General features: G+C 37.0%; 2 protein-coding genes across 3 annotated transcripts in view; one reads left to right on the top strand and one right to left on the bottom strand.

The window, feature by feature from the left end:
• Positions 1-546: 546 nt before the first annotated feature.
• LOC117293937 (probable inactive tRNA-specific adenosine deaminase-like protein 3) lies at positions 547-9,027 on the bottom strand. The gene is made up of 9 exons (XM_033776436.1): positions 8,869-9,027; positions 8,180-8,275; positions 5,612-5,666; positions 5,417-5,505; positions 4,166-4,385; positions 3,554-3,665; positions 2,623-2,782; positions 1,697-2,153; positions 547-1,008 (listed from the first exon to the last, which is right to left on the bottom strand). The coding sequence occupies exons 1-9, from the start codon at positions 8,909-8,911 to the stop codon at positions 825-827; spliced, it is 1,416 nt and encodes a 471-aa protein (XP_033632327.1). The 5' UTR covers positions 8,912-9,027; the 3' UTR covers positions 547-824.
• A 200-nt stretch (positions 9,028-9,227) lies between these two features.
• Positions 9,228-21,713, top strand: part of LOC117288359 (lysosomal-trafficking regulator-like) — a 69,230-nt gene continuing 56,744 nt past the window's right edge. For both annotated transcript variants that reach the window (XM_033769203.1, XM_033769194.1), the window contains exons 1-4: positions 9,228-9,290; positions 13,816-14,001; positions 17,529-17,620; positions 21,028-21,217. In XM_033769203.1, coding sequence (XP_033625094.1) covers positions 13,876-14,001; positions 17,529-17,620; positions 21,028-21,217 — 408 coding nt within the window. In that variant the 5' untranslated portion in view covers positions 9,228-9,290; positions 13,816-13,875. The remainder of the gene's footprint in view (positions 9,291-13,815; positions 14,002-17,528; positions 17,621-21,027; positions 21,218-21,713) is intronic.

Here is a 21,713-nt window from a genome sequence, read left to right as displayed (position 1 = left end):
GACCGCACAACACGAGCACCCCTATACCACACCTTGGACAAGCAGTTAGCTTTCTAGGTGGTTATTCATCAAGCATCAAGCACTCGGTGATGCTCAAGGCGCTTCAATATTCAGTATTTTCATGCAAGGTATGTGGGATTACAGGTTTGGATTATGAGACCAACTCCTTTTACACAGCACCATGTAATGGTTTACAAGGAGCTGTGGTCTAATATGCAGCGATGAACACAGTGGACCAAAGAATTTGTTACAACACTGAATGAAAATGAAGAGAACATGGTCCCATGTGTTGTGTAACGCATGTAAAAGAACCCAGTGCACTTATCAAAAAGAGAAGGGGTTCGCCCCGGTGTTCCTGGCTGTGGCTGCTGTATGCGCCGCATCACCTTGTAAAACCCTTATAAGGTGCTACATAATTGGGTCTCTGAATGCATCACTGCAATAACCTATCTTTCTGAAAGTTTGTATATACTCAGCGCCTTGAGTACCTTGTTTGGTAGATACATGCGCTACATAAGACTGATATTATTATTATTATTTTATCTACACAGTTTCACATTTAAGCTGTTTTTGGAACAAGCACTAGTTGAAAACTTATCTCATAATCTCTTATGGGTATAACCTACTCAATGGAATTGAAAGATATTTTGTATTTATCAGTTCATTCAAAAACACAAGGCTACTGGACTTGTACGATCCTAAGTTTACTGGCCCAACACTGAAATCACTTGCCATGGGCTTGCGGTTCCAGTGCTAATTTTGAGCCCTGCAAACACACTACTACCGATTGGTCAATTTGTAAATGAAATGGGAATGATTTGGTGTCAGCTTCGGTCGTCGTTCATTAAAGTTTGGCATTCCTGCTGAAGAACGCCTTTGAATACGTCAAAATGATGATTAAGACCCTTTTGTTCGTGGATCATATACTTGGAACCCAACGCTCCATCTGGGTGTCCGGTACCGTAGAATACACGCCGGATCCTACTATGCACCAAGGCCATAGCGCACCTGAAAAATATTTGAGAGGAAAAAAACTAGTTGTAAGAGAAATTTGTGCATTTCAAACAACGGAGTACACAAAGAAATTTAAATGGTTATAGGTATCAAATAATGTAGTTTTTAAAATGTGCTCTAATTTGAACGTAGGTTTTCAAAACGGCATGTAAAATAAAACTGTGATTAGACTCTAAAAAAAGGATACACAGTGTTCCTGTATGTAGTCAGGATTTTTTTCCCAATTTCAAGTCTTCCCCCTCTGCTTCTTAATTTCCATGGAAGAGGTGCAGTTGCAACCAAGGTGAGAGACCTTATGGATTGTCCACTTCATATGTTTGCAAGTTTTGATGGAGGCATTATGTTAATATTAAGCGGGGCAAAATCTAGGTCAAAGGGGACACCCAATTTCACAACCAATTTGCAGGACATCAGGAATAGAATTACATGGAGGCCACATATGCCACTGCCTCCATTGCCCTGGTCTTGGCCTCGGTGCCCCTTCAAAAGTTTCCCATAGACTTTGAGACTTTCCCATGAAATTGCCCTTTGCAAAATGAAAATGGCCTCGCCCTCTCAAAGTTGAAGTTCCAGGCCCTGGGACATTTGTTGTTTAATGGCATACTTGCAATGGCACCCTTGCATACGGGCCTTCCTAATTTGCTGACAATGAGCAGAGGAGCAATTATGGTTATTCACTTACATAACACAGGGTTCCTGAGTGACGTAGAGATCATACCCTGTGCATAGATAAGGCCCCTGTGGCTTCGCCGACCCTCCATCCTGATTGCCAGTCTCCAATGCCTTGGATGTTGTAACGCCGAGTGTGACATTACTATCCTCTGATGTAACAATGTCACTATCCTCTGATGTAACAATGTCACACGCACTTGACTGTTGACGCTTATCAGAGCATTGAAAGTCAGACTGTTTGCACTCCAGACATCTATCACAATCAGTCTTTGTAGCTTTGAGAGATTCTGATTCTTTATCTGAAGTGTTTGTTGGCGATGGACTTGTTGCGGCTACCCCCTCAGTCCTGAGAAGGTGAGTACATAAATCATTGCTGTCCTTACACAACTCGGAAGATGTCTGTAAGATGCTGTGTTGATCCTCATTATTTGTCTTGGGTTGTGTCCATGCATGCTCAAGATCACTCCCTAAAGTTGATTAATGACATAGCATGAATATTCTGATATAAAGATACAACCAATGATGTCTTAAACAAAGATTTTAACCAAGATATTAACAAAATAGGGATACCGCCAAAATAGGGCTAGATGGCTCAGTCATTCAATTGGTAGAGCACCGGCACGTTAATCTGGAGGTTGTAGGTTTAAATCCTTCTCTAGCAAATCTGTCTTTAATTAACCCCAAATCATTTAAAATTCCATTTCCCCCATGTCCATTATTGGTTCAACATATGACCGGTAATATGCTTTTATTTACGCTTTACACCAAAGCTAGGAGCTTTGTCATGTACAAACAATTGTGCACGTCACATGTATTTTTGTAAAGTTGTTTATTGCATAAGCACGTTCGTTTGAGGCGGCATGTCAACATTCAATCAGTGAGTTTCTTTTTTTCTTAAGGTGAAATTATAGCCATGCAATTTATCAATCTGCTGACCTTTGAACTGCCATGCTCCTCCACCTTGACCTTTGGCTACGAAGTCAATACACACCATGACAGCATGCTGCAGAGGGTTGGTTCCAAGATTACGAAGATCATGACATGATGCCAACACCTTCTCATTTGCAGGATCGATTATTACTGCGCCAATTGGTACCTGGGGGTACATGTTAATAATAATGGAAGTAATAATTACTATAATACAAGCATTTATAAAGTGCGTTTTTCCAATGGTTACAATGCAATGAGGCAGTAAGTGCACAGAGGAAACAATCTGACCAGTAAGATACAATTTGAGTTTATGTTTGAATTGATGAATAGAGCTGCAAGTGTGAATGTTGAAAGGTAGAATCTGGGTCCAGCTATGAATCATTCAGTAACTCGCCGAGTGGAGTCCACTTCGGGTGGGCATGCTCAGATCAAGTGACTGAGTCTGTTATGTCTCCTGACGATGACTAGAGCAAACTTAAGTTGCAATTCCTTCATAGATGTGCCTTTTACCAGCTGGGTCGTAGATGTGCCTTTTACCAGCTGGGTCGTAGATGTGCCTTTTACCAGCTGGGTCGTAGATGTGCCTTTTACCAGGTGGAGGTGTGACTCCCTTTCAATATAACGTCCAATCATAGAAATAGAACCCGGAAAACGCTGAGCTCGGCCGCCCTCTGTGTCGTCTGTGGATGCGGCGTATCGTTACCACGTGATAGGCGTGTATGGCAAAATGATCATCATGTGACACACGTGTTTGGCAAAATGGCAAGATGTCAGCGCACATAGACCGTTTCTAGTGTGTTCATTGGTCAATGATGACGTCAATGTAAAAATGGCGTACGTGCGTCCATAAAAATAGTCTCATAACGAAACCACACGCACAATGAGACACTCACCGTTCTGTGGGTTCTATTTTTATGCTTCCAATAGATTAGCTTACCATTCCTTTATGATGTCCAGCTCTCGCTGCCTGTACAGCAAGCATCATGTAGCTGGCGATTCTCTCTCGGTCTCTGTCAGTAAAGAGTTGACCACTAGCAACCTGGTTCAGTCTGGAGTTAAAGTAACAAGACGATTTGTTTTTTTAAAATATACCTTTAGTTTTTGGGAAAAGTTTTAAAGACACTCGACACTATTGGTAATTTTCAAAGACCAGTCTTCTCACTTAGTGTATCTCATCATACATGTACGCATAAAATAGCAAACCTGTGAAAATTTGAGCTCAATTGGTCGTCGAAGTTGCGAGATAATAATAAAAGAAAAAATACCCTTGTCACACGAAGGTGTGCTTCCAGATGCTTGATTTCGAGACCTTAAATTCTCAATCTGAGGCCTTGAAATCAAATTCGTGGAAAATTACAATGTTTTATACTATCGACCTCTTCTCATTACTCGTTACCAAGTAAGGTTTTATGCTAATAATTATTTTGAGTAATTACCAATAGTGTCCACTGCCTTCAACAGGAAAATCATCTAAACAAACAAACGAGACAAAAATACCCAACATTCCTTCCCTGAACACTTTTTAAAAAAACTGATATCGCTTCCTTACTGTATATTTTGATGAAATATCACCGGCCAGTGCTCCATGGCTTTCTCAAACTGTTGTCTAGTGATGGGAGCCATCTTGGATACCATAGCAACAAAGGGCGCCCCCAACATCCCATGGCAGAGGTTGGGTTTGTCCTTGAAGATTTCCAACAACGATGGAGAGGAGGACACTGAATTTACCTCCTCATCAACTAGGCACAATATAATATCAAGGCCACATCCTGAAAAACACAATACAATCAATGAAACTTTTAAGGGAAGGTAAACATTTGGTAATCTCTGTCAAAGGCACTGGTCACTATTGGCAACTACTCAAAATAATTGTTAACGTTAAACTAACTTGGTAATGAGCAATGGAGAGCTGTTGATAGTATAAAACATTGTGAGAAACGGCTCCCTCTGAAGTATGGTTGTCTTTGGGAAAAGTTTAATTTCTCACTCAAATATTAAAAGACTTCAGACCTGAAGACCTTTTATTATGCATCTAAATGCACACAAATTTATGCAACAAGGGTGTTTTTTCTTTCATTATTCTCTTGCAACTTTGATGACCAAATGAGTCCAAGTTTTCACAGGTTTGTTATTTTATGCATATGTTGGGATACACCGCGTGAGAAAACTGGTCTTTGAGAATTACCAATAGTGTCCAGTGTCTTCGGTTAGAAGCCTACAGTAGCTTTTGATAGTATAAAGCATTTTGATGTTCATTTCACTAAGAAGTAATGGGGTTATGTAAAATATGCTTAAAGGCAGTGGACACTATTAATATTGGTAATTGTCGAAGACAAGCCTTCACAGTTAATGTATCTCAACATATGCATAAAATAACAAACCTGTGAAAATTTGAGCTCAATCCGTCATCGAACTTAATAGTGAAAGAAAAAAACACCCGTCACACGAAGTTGTGTGCGTTTAGATGGTTGATTTCTAGACCTCAAGTTCTAAATCTGAGGTCTTGAAATCAAATTTGTGGAAAATTATTTCTTTCTCGAAAACTACGTCACTTCAGAGGGAGCCACAATGTTTTATACTATCAACAGCTCCCCATTACTCGTTACCAAGTAAGGTTTTATGCTAATAATTATTTTGAGTAATTACCAATAGTGTCCACTGCCTTTAAATTTGCTGATTCAAAATATTATGTCCTATTAAAAATGATCTTTCTCAGGTGCTCATTGTGCCATCTTTGTTCCCCCCCCCCAAAAAAATGCCAGTTTTACATACTTTTTTTCTGAGATTAAGCTGTTGTTACCTCTTTCTTTGTCGTCGAAGTTTTTGGTGTTTCTCCGAACCCGTTTGACATGTGACAAGGTTGTCAATGGAAGAGCATTCTGAAGTTCTCTTTGTAAAAAACATGAATAAAAGAAACAAGAAAATATTAACTTCAATAAAAAAAAATGTTTTTTCCTAAAATAACTTAAAATTTGAGATGCCAACCTGTACTTACTTGATGACTTTAGAGGTAGTCTTGGCATGTAGTATTGGTGCTGCATAAACCTGCACTGGAAACACAAAATAAAAACAAACAATACATACATTGATGTTACTTTTGATTTCAGAACAATATAAAGAACAATATAAACATTTGTGTAAAATTAGTTGTAATTGAATTATAATTGTTATATTTGTTTCTTTTTATTGATTTATTTATGGGTGTCTGCAGGATTTCAGGCCTGTATATGATCCCAGCATAAATGAGCAAACCAAAATAAATGTCAAATAGGGCCTAATGTACCGGGCCAAATTTCATAGAGCTGCTAAGCACCACAAATTTGCTTAGCATGAAATTTCTTCCTTGATAAAAAAACAGGATTACCAACCAAATGTCCACGTGATTTTCAGGACAAGCAAACAACGGCTGAATACAAGTAACAAGCAATATACAACAAATGAAAATTTGGTGAGTCAACCTGCTTTTATCAAGGAAGAAGTTTCATGCTAAGCAAATTATTTTTGCTTAGCAGCTCTATGAAACTGGGCCCTGATGACAAAATTGATTTACCAAGCAAACAAACATGAAGTCTGAACCGCAAATAACTATATCTGGTTTGCTCACCTCTATAGGCCCTAATTAGTTCCCAGAAATAAATACTCCATCCAACAAAACCAATGAGTCAGTTTTGTTCCCTATCTGGTTTGTCACCAGATGACATACAATGTAGAATGCATACATAATGGGTCTCACTGCCCTCATGGGCTCATACATTCTTATTGTTGTTCACTTTAGAGGAGTTGAATAGGGGGGGGGCTGCTCCATTCTTTACAAAAAAGCACAGTTGCTATTTTATCAAAAGAACATTCAAGCAGCCATGCATATGGAGTACCAGAAAGTATGCAGTGTCTTTATACTGTCGCTGTGACATTTACATGTTTGGCAAAGTTATTTAAATGGGAATGAGGAGTATTGTGTATAGTTAGTAAGAAGTGGTTAGAGTGTAAGGCAGAGTTTGGTTTGCACCATTGATCTTCCACACACTCATTCTGAACATCAGTGTCATGGATGAGGTTGACTGCATCTGCTCTGATTAGCTGATTCATTCATTCATTCATTCATAATTGGTTTATTATTTTAAAAACAAATTCCCATGGCGACCGGAGGTCGAATTACAGGAAAATATACAGATGATTCTATATAGGGCTAGTAAGACCCCGAGGCCCTCCTAGCAAGACTCACTCACACTGGATTCTTAATTTGTCAAGGGACATGACAACTTTATAATTGCTGCTGTGGACGAAGTGCTCATGCAAGAAAATAAGGTATTTGTTCTATTCAGTAACTGTTTCATAAAAAAGTCATTTGTTTTCACATTACTTCAATTGTTAACTTACTGGTTGTACACATGTGTTGGTTAATAAAATTCTGCTTCAGTTTAATGTTTGTGCTTTAAAAAAAAACTTCTAGTTCTGGGTTATATCCAGCGCCACAATTAATTCACAATCAACATTATGTCATAGGGTCATATGTTTGTCGTAATGACCCTTATATGTTTTTCGACCCCCAACTTTTATTCCTGTTTATCGCGAGCAGGCTCCACCTGTGACAGAAGCTCTGCCGTTTACTCACGGTCTGTATTTTCGTCAGGTTAAATCATGCTGAGAACAAAGTTTCCTGTCAAAGGTTATGCTCAAACATTTACAAAATGATTAACTTTTGGTATAAATCACTAGTAGTGCATTATTATGCCAACAATCAAATGAGTCAAAGAAACATCATTCAACCTCGAAAGTTCAAAACAAAATTACCATCTGCTCCAGTCACTAGATAGATCGCGTAATGTGGTAGCTATTTAGGATTCTATGGCGTGCCAAAATGGGGAAAAATTAATATTTTAAGAGGAAAAAAAAATCTATTTGATCAGAATTTAAATAATATGTTTACATTAAAGAGAAAATATAAAAGATTGGTTGCTTATCTCCTGAAACCACCCATTGCCGGTCTGAAATGGAGGAAAACAGATCGTTATGAAGTGTTTGTGCTTCAAGGGGGATGGGGTGTTTTACTATCATGCATTGTGATATCTCAGGATTCTAATTTAGTATAATAATAATAATAATAATAATAATAATAATAATAATAATAATAATAATAATAATAATAATAATAATAATAATAACAATAAGACTTGAAATGCGAATATATCCACCCTGCTGGGTGTTCAAGGCGCAGTAGTAGCCACATATAGTAGCCACATGTCTTAGAACAAAAATGTAATTAAAATTGTTTAATATTAATTGAATGAGATTTATTATTTATTTTTATGCCATATTAGTTTCTGAATACTCAATAAGTTACCAACCAATGAAAGTGTTGAAAACATATGACATCACTCCAATGTCGTGCATGCATTAGCACTTTAAATGGCAGACTATCTTTCGCAAAGTAAGATTTCAACACACGATGAAGTGCAAGTGTCATTGTAAAAAAGTTGGATAGATGATTTTTAAAAAAAAAATCATTTGGCCTGTTATCCTACTGAAAACCCATGACACCAGGATATATATGTTTTCTTCATACCCAATTTGACTTCTTTGAGGTCCCTTGATAAAACTGGTACCGGAGAGCACATCAGTGGATCATCAAAGCTTGAACTACCACTCGTAGCTGTAGGATCTGTAGCAGATACGAATTTCACATATTGGATTTCAGTTCTGATTATTAATATATGTGCTACACTGCTTTAATTAAAATCACACCCTATAGTATTAAAAACATTACAAGGCCTTATCAATATTTGTCTTGTTTCACAACAAAAATATATGACTAATATATCTGACTGAGAGATTAAACGATAATTGTCAATGTCAGGTTAAAAAGATTTGGAGGCCAAAATCAAACAAACAATTAATAACAATTACTTGTAATAAAAAAAAATCGAAAGTATGTGACACATGAGTTAACACAGTTTATAATTTTCTTCCTCCATGGACCATGGATTTTGACCCTTTGATTTATTATTTGTTTAATGTTTACAATAATGATTTCATTATTAACAGCATGGAAATCAATGTGCGATTTCACAACATACAATTGTCCATGAACTGTAAAAGTTATACAATCGATAAATTTCAAAATCAATCAAGCAACTTTTCGGGTCAGCTGTCTCTGTCCTTACTCTATGGTCTAACTAATGGTGGTGCACCAGACCATGAAATAGCAAACAACATCACCAATGATTCAATGAAGAAGCCCCCAATAATACTTACAACTTTGATGGTCATCAACTTTGAGCTTTTTAAAAACCTCCATAACAAAGGCAGGAAAGTTTACAATCCTTTTGCTTTGATCATTTCGTGATTTTTTTTCAACTTTTCCTGAGAAACCACGGCAGAGAAACGGACACCACGGGGGAACTACCTTGACCACTCAAGCGGAAAACGCAAACAAAGGGGGCATAGTCTGGTGCTCTATATTGGGGTAATTTGTAAAATGTGCGTTACGTCTGGTTTTCAGACATAATCTGGTTCCCAGTTTCTTCCTATTAAAACTAATGTTTTCTTGTTCCTTGGTCTGGTAGCTATTGCGGAGCTAGCTATGACGGGTTCATTATTGCATTATCGTGGTGGTGGGAACGGTCACCAGATTTGAGGTCTTCATTTGTGGTGCGAAAAGTCCAGTCAAATTAAGGGTAATGTTCACATTATTTCTTTTTAATGATACAACACACTTAAGGTTTCATTTGTAGTTGTTATTGAGGTCTGAACACTGATGACACACGTGTTTGTGTGCCAAAAAGTGACCACAAAAACTGTTCACCCTTTTTTCTAGTTTTCTGTGTAGAGAAGAGGGTAGAACAGCGCAACGTACACACTAAAATTAAAAACACTGTCCCGCGCGCTGCAGCCTGCTTGGAAGTTGGAATCCTCAAAATATGATTAAAAGTTTTTAATTAATAATTTTGTTATTTAATTATTATATTAAAGAAACACTAACAGTAACACTAACAGCAGTTAAATAAAAACATTTCAAACAAGTAAAATTGTAACTTGAAAGTAAACTTTTAATTTATTTTAGGCCTAATGTCAATGAATAAACTTAACTAAACTAAAGTTTTTTAATTATTCACTACTTAGTGAAAACTACCCTGACAATGAAATTGTATGATTAAGGTGGGCGTAATCTTTCAAGTTTTGGGTTTTTTTTTTTTACGACACAAACATTGTTTCTTTGCCCGATTTTAAATTTGCGCAGGGCAGCTTAGGCGCAAACCTTGAACTCTGCACGATGTTTGTCATTCAACCATCAATTCACTTACTTATCAATTATACTCTAAAGGAACTTAACATCTGAGGTTATAAAGGCCAGGGTGGTGTTTCTGCTGGATCTTAACTTCTGTCTTGGAAGTGATACTTTTGTTTAAAAGCTTTGGAAGAAGAAATGGGTCTGCTCACAAACTTTAAGTTCAAAGCCTGGGACAACTAAGCTAACAGTGTCCTTTGTGTCAAATAAACTGCGGTACAACTTATTATTAAACTTTCTGTTAAAATATATAAAAATATTGAAAATATATCCTCTTTTTTCTTCAGTCTGGCGATGACACCAACTTGCCAACAATCTTAAACTACCTCTGTTTGTCTAAGAAAGTAGTTTGTGTAAACTTTGTGCCTCGGCTGCGCAATTTTATCTCGTGTGGGCAGACTTCAGTCTGGCTTGCACAAATTTAAGCGTTTAAGGGATTCTCCCATTAATCTTTATAATTGTTTATTGATGATTATGTAAAGGGCGCCTTCAATATTGACTTTTAAATAAAACTTATTGCCAATGCAGGCATACTTTCAAACTAAAATGGAGTGCAGTTTTAGTGTCTTCAATTTTTTTGGGTATTCGGTTATTAAATGCCTAAAAGCTTAAATTGCTACAAATTTCAAGACAGCACAGTTGTCCCAAAACAAGAAGCTTATCAAAAGCCAAAATGAGAGATAGACCTACATAAAGTTTTTTTTTTTTAAATTCCAAAACAAAACTAATGGTTTGTGCCAAAATTCAAGGATTTAGGAAATTCAACAATACAAGTTTCTTCCAATCAAAGTTAAAAGAGCAGGGATGAAATCAATTAATGGTTTCACACTTTAAAGCCAGTGGACACTATTGGTAATTGTCAAAGACTAGTCTTCTCACTTGGTGTATCTCAGCATCTAATGCATAAAATAACAAACCTGTGAAATTTGAGCTCAATTCGTGGTCGAAGTTGCAAGATAATAATGAAAGAAAAAAAACACCCTTTTCACATGAAGTTGTGTGCTTTCAGATGTTTGGTTTTGAGACCTCAAAATCTAATTCTGAGGTCTCAAAATAAAGTTTGTGGAAAATTACTTCTTTCTCTAAAACTATGTCACTACAGAGGGAGCTGTTTCTCACAAAGTTTGTACTATCAACCTCTCATTACCCGTTACCAAGTTAAGGTTTTATAAGTAAGGTTTATGCTAATTATTATTTTGAGTAATTACCAATAGTGTCCACTGCCTTTTAATAGCACAATCATAATAAAAAGGTTGTTGGGAGGAGGGAGCATCTCTAAGACGCTAAATATTGCAATTTGGTTTGAAACAGATACATGTGGCCTTTAAGAATTAATTCAACAACAATCTCAAACAAAATGACAAGTCTTTATTATTATTACATAGACATGGAGAGCCATCTCCAATTTAATTTGTTTTCTTCTTTTTTTTCTGCACTGTATAGCCTACCATGTCCCAACTTGAAATTTAGGTTAATCCAAAATCCTTATTTAAAAAAAATGTGTTCGTATCATTTTTATTTTCTTGAATCAATGGAATGTTTCAAACTTTGGTTAATTTTTACATTTTTAGGGCAAAAAAGGTCATTCATGACTTAACAAATTTGTTTTATTTCACCGGTTTTCTTATGCACAGCTAGTAGGGGCTGTTAAAAGTAACCCCTGCAAGTATGAACTTTTAATCATTATTTAAATCTAATCAGGTACTGTCAAAAATGCTGGCCTTCGATACTCCAAATATTCTACCTTGATTTAGGTGAAAGGCGCCAGCGGTCAATATTGTGTTTGATGACATGTCAGGTTCGGCCTTGTACGCATGTAGTTCATTTTATAAATAAACTAACTTTATGTAGCCATCACTAATAAAAACATCTGGGTCTGAGTTTTAGGCTTTCGAATGAACTTCTAATCTGTCGAGTGCGAGGCAGATTTGTTCTTGATCAAGGTTACAATGCTCCATAGGTTATCGAATGGTGTTTGTCAACAAAATGCCGATTTATAATAAGCAAAATTTTCAAGAAAGACCGAAAAAGTCACATGTGAAAGTTTCATTTGAATACAATTTTTTCAACCATTTACAATGTACTTGTTGAAAAAAAAAAAATTATTGAAATTTGTTGCATGTTTACTACATCATTTTATTACCTCCTTTTCATTATGCTTTAAAACAACAAGCTTTAAAATAAAAATTACACAGTTTCTCTTCATGGACATTGCGAGAGTATCACCCTATTGGATCTTTAAAGGAGTACCTCTTTGATAAAAACTTAGATTTCAAGAGGCACTTTCAAAGGCCCATGGAGGTAATGACCAGGTCTTTGTGGTCTCAAAGTACCAGGCCTGAGTGTAACATTGTTCTTGCAGTTTTCATTTTTTTATTTTTTATTTTTATTTTTATGTTTCATTAATTTCCCCCCTTTATTTTACAGTACAAAATGTCACTTTAATGCTGATGATCATAACCAATTCAGTATCATGCCCTTTAAAATGAAAACGCAAGCAATTATTCCTAATGTTTGTTCACCGTTTTGTACCCATGATGGCTTTTTACATACAGCTTTCCTTTGGTTTGACTTTGTCCTTCTTTTGTTACTGACACCCAATGCTTTGTATTGATAATGTGTGGAGCACAGTGAAAATAATCTGACACATCACGTACACACGTATATTTATTCCCACAGTGTGTCCACACTTTGCTGGTGGACTGATAATACAGTAAATACTTTTAAAACGATAGGCCTACGGCAGCATTTGTGCATATCTTGTGTACACTGTATGCTGTACTATGAACTCTATCTGTTACAAAATCTACAACTTGTACAAGAGGTCATGACAAAAAGGCAAACAAACATGATTTGGTAATGATCAAAAGTCAAGGTTTATTTTTAATGTCGGTTAAATTGCGCTAATGGGTCATTCATTAAAAGTTTGGGCTCCTGTATTACAAGGTGTGGTACACAGTTCAGATGAAAACCTGCATGGTTTGTGTGTATAGTGTTTCTGGTGTTTATTTCACCAAATGTAGTAAAGTATTTCTAACCACAAGATATTTGGGCTGGTAAGCAGTTTCTTACAGATATTTCTTTTCCTTTTTATTTCCTTCTCTATTTCATTTGTAATTTAATATCAGGCATGCAACTTTTCACCTGATTAGTTTTAAACTTTGCAGGGTCGCAGCTCTTTTCTTTGCCACTCTTTTAAACTTTGTTAAAAAACACACATGTAAACTTTGAAGCTTGTTCCAGTTGACGGCACCAAAGCACTGGGTTTGTGTGTATGTGTCCGGGGGTGGATTTCACAAAGTTGGGACCAGTCCTTCAAGATATTAGAAACTTAAGGCTAGTCCTAAGCTCGGGGTTAGACTAGTCTTAACTCTTTGTGAAATCCACCCCTGATTTAATGTTTAGGTAGATTAATGTTTATTGCAGTTCTAATTTAACAGCCATAAATGTTGTGATTTTAAATTTAAAGAAGCGTTTGGAAGTGTGTGGGAAGTCGTTGATTGAAGAATTTGTACTAGGGCAATTTAACACTAGTTGACGAAAAAGATAGTTTGACCAGAAAGACAACTTTTTGGCATTTGTGCGAGTGAGACAAAAGTAACTATGTTATGACTCAATCTTTTCCTGTACATTCCAAAGCTGTCCACTTCAAACTGCATTAACCATTTCCCTTACCTTCCAATCCTGTAGTCACGGAAGTTGTATTCACAGACAATACATATGTACATTGTTAGTTTTTTCTTTACACCTCTGCCTCTTTCAGGAAAATCCCCCCTACTGTGTCTCTACAAGCACCAAGTGTAGTTCATGAAGGTGTGTCATACATGTAGGTGTAGTGTAACAAAAGTCATTTCGTTATAAATATAAATGTGCATGGAAGTCATGTTCTATATTTTTCATGGTTTTTTGTGAAGGTCGTTGGATTCAGATGTGATCGAACTGTTGAGTGGAAGATGTTGCGTCACTAGTATTGTATGAAACGCCCTGCGTGTATTGGAGCAGTAATGGAGGAGTGTAGCCAGATGGGGCGGAACCTGCGGGGCAGGTGGGAGGCGTTTATTTGCCTCCCTCAAGGAGAGATGACAGAGGCACTTCAGAGGGTAAAAAATTTGTCCAGTCATAACACCTCATAATGTAGTATGTCCTCAAATTAACCCACGGCACTGCCAGCAATTGCCGTGGTGCCCTATGCTTTTGCTATGGTGCCCTAAATGCAAGGTTTCAGTGCAAATTTACATTTTCCTCATAGACCATGTAGAGGTGCCCCTCCATAGGAAAATTGCTTTGCCCCTTCAATAAGTTTAAGGCCTGCATAGTTTTGATTTTCGATGCTGAGCGCAGGTCCAGGATGCATTTGTCCAACCAGCAATTCAGGAAGAGTAAGACTATGGCCCTTTTCAAAACCAAGGCTTTGGATTCGGCTCAGGCTAGCCATGCTAGCGGTTGTTTTGACAACTGAGCATGCTTTGCGTATACGCTCTGGGGCTTCAGACGAGAGAACAGAGCCTGAAGCCGAATCCAAAGCCGTGGTTTCCAAAAGGGCCATACTCAAAGTGCATTTACATGTATGCGCAGGGCCCAATTTCATAGAGCTGCTTCTTAAAGTGCAGAAAGTAGCCAAGCACAAACAGAATAATGCGTACCAGAGTAAGGTTACTGGCAAAACTACCATGTCACAAGTACAATATGTGACTTGTACCCTGCTCATGTCTGCTTCGCAGAAAATTGTCTGCCTATCATATTTCTTTGCAAAATTCTCTGCTTTAAAAGCATGATGAAATTTGGCCCAGGTCACACGATGCATTGGTCCAATCAGCAATTCTGGCAGAAAAAGACTATCCTCATCTATAGAAGTTTCTGTAGATTAGCAGATTACAGCTTTCCGATATTGGCACGCATGGAAAACTTAATCATGCGATGCACTAGTCTGTGCCTTTGTTAATCTTGTTGGTTTGAGTCATTAGAGAGGGGTTGAGCATTCAGAGATTTAAGCATACCATGGCAGATTAGAAATGAATTGCCAGTTTTGGTATGAAAGGATTCACAAGTTATTTTCACATAAGGCCTAACTAGAAAAGTTACATGTTTGAAAACAAAAATTTGATTTCTGATGGGAGGAATAGACTTGTGTTTAATTAAGTGTTTGTGTTCATACCAGGGTTCTCGCTGGTAGTCATGGTAAGATTGTGTGCACTTTCTGTGCGATATGCGCGCAGATCATGTTATGGTTTCCGACTGACGTCAGAGGTCACATCGTCTATTGTATCTGATCTTCTGTATCTCGTTGTTCTCCTCCTGGCCTTACTGACGCAATCCTTACTGACGCAAACTACAGTTTCCACTAAATTGTATGGTCAACGAGCCTTCATCTTCATTTGCACCTTTAAAGGCAGTGGACACTATTGGTAATTGTCAAAGACTAGCCTTCACAGTTGGTGTATCTCAACATATGCATAAAATAACTAACCTGTGAAAATTTGAACTCAATCGGTCATCGAAGTTGCGAGATAATAATGAAAGAAGAAAACGCCCTTGTCACACGAAGTTGTGTGCGTTTAGATGGTTGATTTCGAGACCTCAAGTTCTAAATTACTTCTTTCTCGAAAACTATGTATGGCACTCAGCGGGAGCTGTTTCTCACAATGTTTTATACCATCAACCTCTCCCCGTTACTCGTCACCAAGACAGGTTTTATGCTAATAATTATTTTTAGTAATTACCAATAGTGTCCACTGCCTTTAAAGAAACACAAACTAATGAAACCAAAAAGCTTGCAAAGCAATGTTCAAGAAATTGACACTACATGTACAGCACATAGTTTAATAAGTGTCCTTCTGGCCACCTGGCATGTGACCCTGAAGTGAAGGGCAATAATGAGCAGTAGCCAGACATGCCAGAAGACACTCCCAGGATCTAATTGACTTTTAATAAAGAGGAGTTGATGGTTCCTCAAAAGCAATATTACATTTGATTCTTTTCATGACATGCATGCAAGATTCACCAAGCTGACTCTGTTCTGATTTTCTGTGGACTTTTAAAGACTCACTTGATTAAAATCTACATTGCTTTACAAATTGCTAGGGTTGAAAAATCAGGCCATTAACTATTACAAATTGTTTCATATAACTTGTCGTTGTTTTATGTTTTTTGTTGCATATTAGGGGCCTCTAGATTTGTATTTTAGTATATAGTATTGTAAATACACCTAACCTTTGACCCAGTCAGACACAAACCAACCTGTCACCAAGTTGAATGCATTTGAATGGGTGATTTACATTACATATTAAATTGAAAATCACAGGACAAGTCAGTTTTGTATTACCCTGAACCTAATTGCAAAAACATATGATACATACGTACATTTGTTCGTTACTTATGTAGGCCTATACATTTAACATAATGTATTATAACCACCTTGACATACATGTACATTTGTAAATGCTAAAAAGGATTTGGGTACTTTTTGTTACACAAAACACAATGTCCACAGATTTATACTAAACTTACACCGTTTGAAGATAATGATAGTAGAAAGCGTACCTTAAAATATTAGTTGCTGGGGTGCTGTAGTTTTTGAGAAATGAGTAAAACAATGTAATGAAAATACGTTTTTACATGCTAAAATAATTTTCGTCTCATGATCACTGAGACGAAAATTATTTTCATGACATTGTTTTACTCATTTCTCAAAAACTACAGCACCTCAGCAACTAATATTTTCAGGGAAGCTTTCTACAATCATTATCTTCCAACGGTGTAAGTTTAGTGTAAATCTGTAGACATTGTGTTTTTTTGTCCTACAAAAAGTACAAAGACCCTTTAAAGGCAAAGTATCCTTAATTGGTTTTTGAAACTTATCATTTAAAAAAAAAATCTTATATCAATTTAGATGTAATTCAATCAAACTAATAGAATCACAGAATCTGAGAAGCGTTACTGTATAGCAAGTGATATCTTCTAACATGACCACATTACTTCAAAGTAAAAGTTTTTTTCACAAACCTTTGTACCATCGGAAGCTGCTGTAGGCGTCTAACCAAAAGTTTTTATTTGCATTAATTTTAATCTGAGTGATAAAACATTTAGCTATTCCTTTGAAGGGAAAGTGTTTGGATTTGAAAGAGTAAATTAACACGCATCCAGTGTAGCTTTAAATAACGTCACCATTCCTGCCAGCTATAATATTGGATCCACTTCGTTTGTCGCTGGTCAAAACATTGAAAAGCGGTTAACTGGATTATGTGCAGGACGGGCATATCATATTTAATTTGATTGAGGTAATCTATGTATTATTAATGGGTTTTTCAGATTAATGGGTTTTTCAGATTAATTTTAGAGACATACATTAAGAAATGTTACTACATGTATGATGTACATGTACATGTATGATAATCGGTGAGCTGTTGTACTTGCTAAAAGATTTTTTGGGAAATTGTTTAACTCGTCTTTCAAAAACTAATACCTCTGTAACTAATATTTCCAGGTAAACTTTCTACTATTATTATCTTTAAGCCGTGGAAGTTTAATTTAAAGCTGTGGACGTTTGTGTTTTGTGTCGTACAAAAAGTATGCAAACATTTTAAAGAAGAGAATATGGCTGTAAATTTACTTTTTTTTTTCAATACAGGAAAAACATTTGCTGCTGGAGGATTTCCTTCGCGCCTTTCTAGTCATGTCAGCAAATCCTGCCATCGACAAAGAAGATCTGGTGAACTTCTGGTGAGTCTGGGTTTGTTTTGTTTTCATGAATCAGGAAATGTTGTGGAAAGTGTTACCATGGAGTGAAACTAAATGGAAATCAAACATAGAAAGCGGAGGGTAATGAGCACGAGTTGAACTATCCCTTTCCTGTTTACAAATTAGGTTTGTGAAGGACAGGGGTGTTTCTTTTTCATCATTGACTGGTTTGGCTTTCAAAGGATTACTTTACAATTGGAATAATAATATTAAAGTGCTTAAAGACACTGGACACTATTGGTAATTGTCAAAGACCAATCTTCCCACTTGGTGTATCTCAAAAAATGCTTAAAATAACAAACCTGTGAAAATTTTTAGCTTGACTGGTAGTCGGAGTTGCGAGATAACTGTAAAAGAAAAAAAAACACCCTTGTCACACAAAGTTGTGTGCTTTCAGATGCTTGATTTCGAGACCTCAAATTCTAAATCTGAGGTCTCGAAATCAAATTCGTGGAAAATTACTTCTTTCTCGTAAAACTACATCCCTTCAGAGGCAGCCGTTTCTCACAATGTTTTATACTATCAACCTCTCCCCATTACTCGTTACCAAGTGAGGTTTTATGCTGATAATTATTTTGAGTAATTACCAATAGTGTCCACTGCTTTTAAGCCTGTTAAAAAACCCTTTACTAATAGTAGAGCCCATATTGGGCACAAGCTGTTTGTACCGAAGGACTAGCGACCACAAAACTAGAAGGTGGAGGGTATATAATTTAATAAGCATGAAATGTGTGGAATTTAGCTATCCCTTTCCTGTTGACAAATTAGGTGTGTGAAGGACAATGGAAGTGTCTTTTCCATCATTGATGGGCTTGGCTTCCAAAGGGTAACTACATTAGGTCAGCACAAAGAAATTTGAAATAAATAAATCAAATTCAACAAATGTTTTACTTGGAAAATTAATGTTTCTTTTTAGACCACTCTTGATCAGTTCACCCATTTACCGAAAATTAATGCAAAGCAATTTTTTGAAATCCATGCATATTAAACTCATGACCTTATAGTCCTAAGCAGATGATTTGTAATATTAATATTAACAGTGCTTTCCTACTTCCTTCTGAAAGTGCTTATACATGTAGTGTTTAGAGACTGTATAGGCCTAAGTCACAAGCGGCTTTTACTCGAATGCCTGTACCGACCGCAAACAACCGCAAGATTTGACCTACTTTCATTCACACCCAGAAACATGTAGAGAAGTTGTGGCCGAGAGGTTAAGAGCACCGAATTCAAACTCTGATGTTCCTGATCAGCAGAGTGTGGGTTCGAATCCCCAGCCGTGACACTTGTGTCCTTGAGCAAGACACTTAACCATTGCTTCGTCCTTCGGATGGGACGTAAAGCCGTTGGTCCCATGTGTTGTGTAACGCATGTAAAAGAACCCAGTGCACTCGTGGAAGTGTCGTGGCCGAGCGGTTAAGAGCACCGAATTCAAACTTTGGTGTTTCTGATCAGCAGAGTGTGGGTTCGAATCCCCAGCCGTGACACTGTGTCCTTGAGCAAGATACTTAACCATTGCTTCATCCTTCGGATGGGACGTAAAGCCGTTGGTCCCATGTGTTGTGTAACGCATGTAAAAGAACCCAGAGCACTTATCGAAAAGAGAAGGGGTTCGCCCGGTGTTCCTGGTTGTGGCTGCTTAATGCGCCGTAGCACCTTGTACATGTAAAACCCTTATAAGGTGCTAAATAATTGGGTCTCAGAATTCATCACTGCAATAGCCTATCTTTCTGAAAGTTTGTATATACTCAGCGCCTTGAGTACCTTGTTTGGTAGATACGTGTGCTATATAAGACTTCTATATTATTATTATATATTAAAATAATGAATAGGGTAGATGGCCTTAGCTTTCGATCCAATCCGGACCTTCTTCAGAGGCATAAGACAAGTACAAACAAATACATATCCATTTATAGAAAAAGAGAGGGGGAAAGGGATTAAGGAAAGGATCCAGAAAGAAGCGGGAAAATAACAGCCAATCAAAGTTCCTATTTCAGAAACAATATTGGGGGCTATGAACCAATAGGAGTGAAGTGGCGAGGACAAAGGATGTTTAGAATGAAAGGAAGGGTTACTGGACCATAAAAGTGGTAAATGTATTGTTCGACAACAATGGAGGGAGACATGAAAGGGTAGGATTAGAGAGCAAGTTGCATCATGATGCAACTAACAATGGTCAATTAGGGCGAAAAATAATGATTTATTAATAATCTGTAGAGGAAGGAAAAATGTTAAAAGTGTTCTGAGAAGAACAGGTGGGAAGTGGGAAAAGATGAAAAGGATATGGTTATGACAATTAAAAACAAAATACAAGCAATTCAAGGGGATCACCCCGAAGGGATACAACAACAGAGAAATAAAAGTTTCTTACTACGACTTGTGGAGGGTCTGTTGAAACCGTTGAGTTGCAGACAGGAAAATCCTGGTGACCGGGAATATATATAATGAATAGGGTAGATGGCCTTAGCTTTCGATCCAATCCGGACCTTCTTCAGAGGCATAAGACAAGTACAAACAAATACATATCCATTTATAGAAAAAGAGAGGGGGAAAGGGATTAAGGAAAGGATCCAGAAAGAAGCGGGAAAATAATTATTATATATTATATATATTATCGAAAAGAGAAGGGGTTCGCCCCGGTGTTCCTGTATGTTGCTGCTGTCCTTGTAAAGAATTCATCACTGCATTATAACCTATCTTTCTAGAAAGTTTGTATATACATGTACTCAGCGCCTTGAGTACCTTGTTTGCTAGATATGTGCGCTATAAAAGACTTTGATAATAATAATATTAATAATAATAATAATAATAATAACATAAGACATAATTATTTGGGGGGAGGCTGGGTTTTTAATATGCACTCATTTGTGTACTCTTTGATCTCATGGTGAGAACCCATTGGGTTTCCCCCCTCACTGCCTCGCTGGTAAAGTCGCAATGCAGTGTACATTATTTGTACAATGCCGTTTTAAATGAATAGAGTTGTGTTTCACAATTCAGTTGGATCTTCGTTGAGAATATTTCATTGGTTGTTTTTTATGTTTTCTTTGATTGTCAACAAGGTGGAAAAAAAAAACACTTTCGCATATTTGCATGATTCTCAAAACATATCTTTTTTGGAAACAATAGCCTTTCAAACTTTTGGTTGTCTTGTATTGCAGAGTTCGTGTTTTTGTGCGAGAATTGTCATCATTGGCAGACATGGCGCAGTAGATATGTTCAATGTTATAATGGTTTGTTAAAGAAAAAAAAAAAAACTTTTTGCTGAATCAAGACTTGATGAAACAAACTATGAATCATGCGGTAGTTTTTGTGGGGTTTTTTCATTTTTTGTCAGTATTTTGTTAACATTATTTCGTTTTCTTTTCTTCCATTTCCATTTATAATTCCAGCAATGACATTCACAGCGTCTTCAACATACTTGTGCGGCAATTTATGTCAGACGTTCAAGAGCTGGCCCCCAGCCACCAGAACCCTCCCGCCCTCCAGGAGCCACCCCTAGCCAAGAGCCCCTTAATGGAGTTCCTGATGCATGGAAGAGGCTGGCTAATACTTAATGCTTTGTGTAATCTCTCCAGCCAGGTACGTGTATATCCTTTATTCAATTCAATTAAACTCAATAATGGTTGATAAAAAAGAAATACTCGCAGTTAAAGATGAATTGCACACGTGAACAGGAATTAATATTACTGTTTTTATGCTTATATACGCCACTCATTGACACTCAAGGTGCTTCAACATTCAGTATTTTCCTGTAAGGTATTGTGGAACTACGATTATTGAAGTTTGAGACCTAACATAGCACCATGTAATAATTTGCTGCCGTTCAAACTAGAAACAAACCAGTGGTCAAACACATTGGTTTTTCTGATGAGCAGAGTGTAGGTTCGGGCCAAGTCCTGACACTTGTGTCCTTGTTAAACAAGAGACTTAACCATAAACCACATTGCTTGAAGTAACATTTGTTCCCATATACTTTGTTCTATCAAAAACTACTGTGACTTCTAACAAAAAATTGTTTTTGCCATTAATTTCAAGAGTGATTACCAAACATGCACTTCCCCTTCAACAACTTTCT

The sequence above is a fragment of the Asterias rubens genome, chromosome 1 (genome assembly GCF_902459465.1).
Source record: "Asterias rubens chromosome 1, eAstRub1.3, whole genome shotgun sequence".
Lineage (NCBI taxonomy): Eukaryota > Metazoa > Echinodermata > Asteroidea > Forcipulatida > Asteriidae > Asterias > Asterias rubens.
This window is presented reverse-complemented; position numbering and strand designations above follow the sequence as displayed.

Excerpts from the sequence above, each read along its gene's own strand:
- LOC117293937 (XM_033776436.1), bottom strand. The coding sequence starts at position 8,911 with ATGGAGGTTTTTAAAAAGCTCAAAGTTGATGACCATCAAAGTT. Across the intron at positions 5,506-5,611 it reads ACTACCTCTAAAGTCATCAA|AGAACTTCAGAATGCTCTTC; the intron begins GTAAGTACAGGT and ends TTTTTTACAAAG. Across the intron at positions 1,009-1,696 it reads ACTCAGGAACCCTGTGTTAT|GTGCGCTATGGCCTTGGTGC; the intron begins GTAAGTGAATAA and ends AATATTTTTCAG.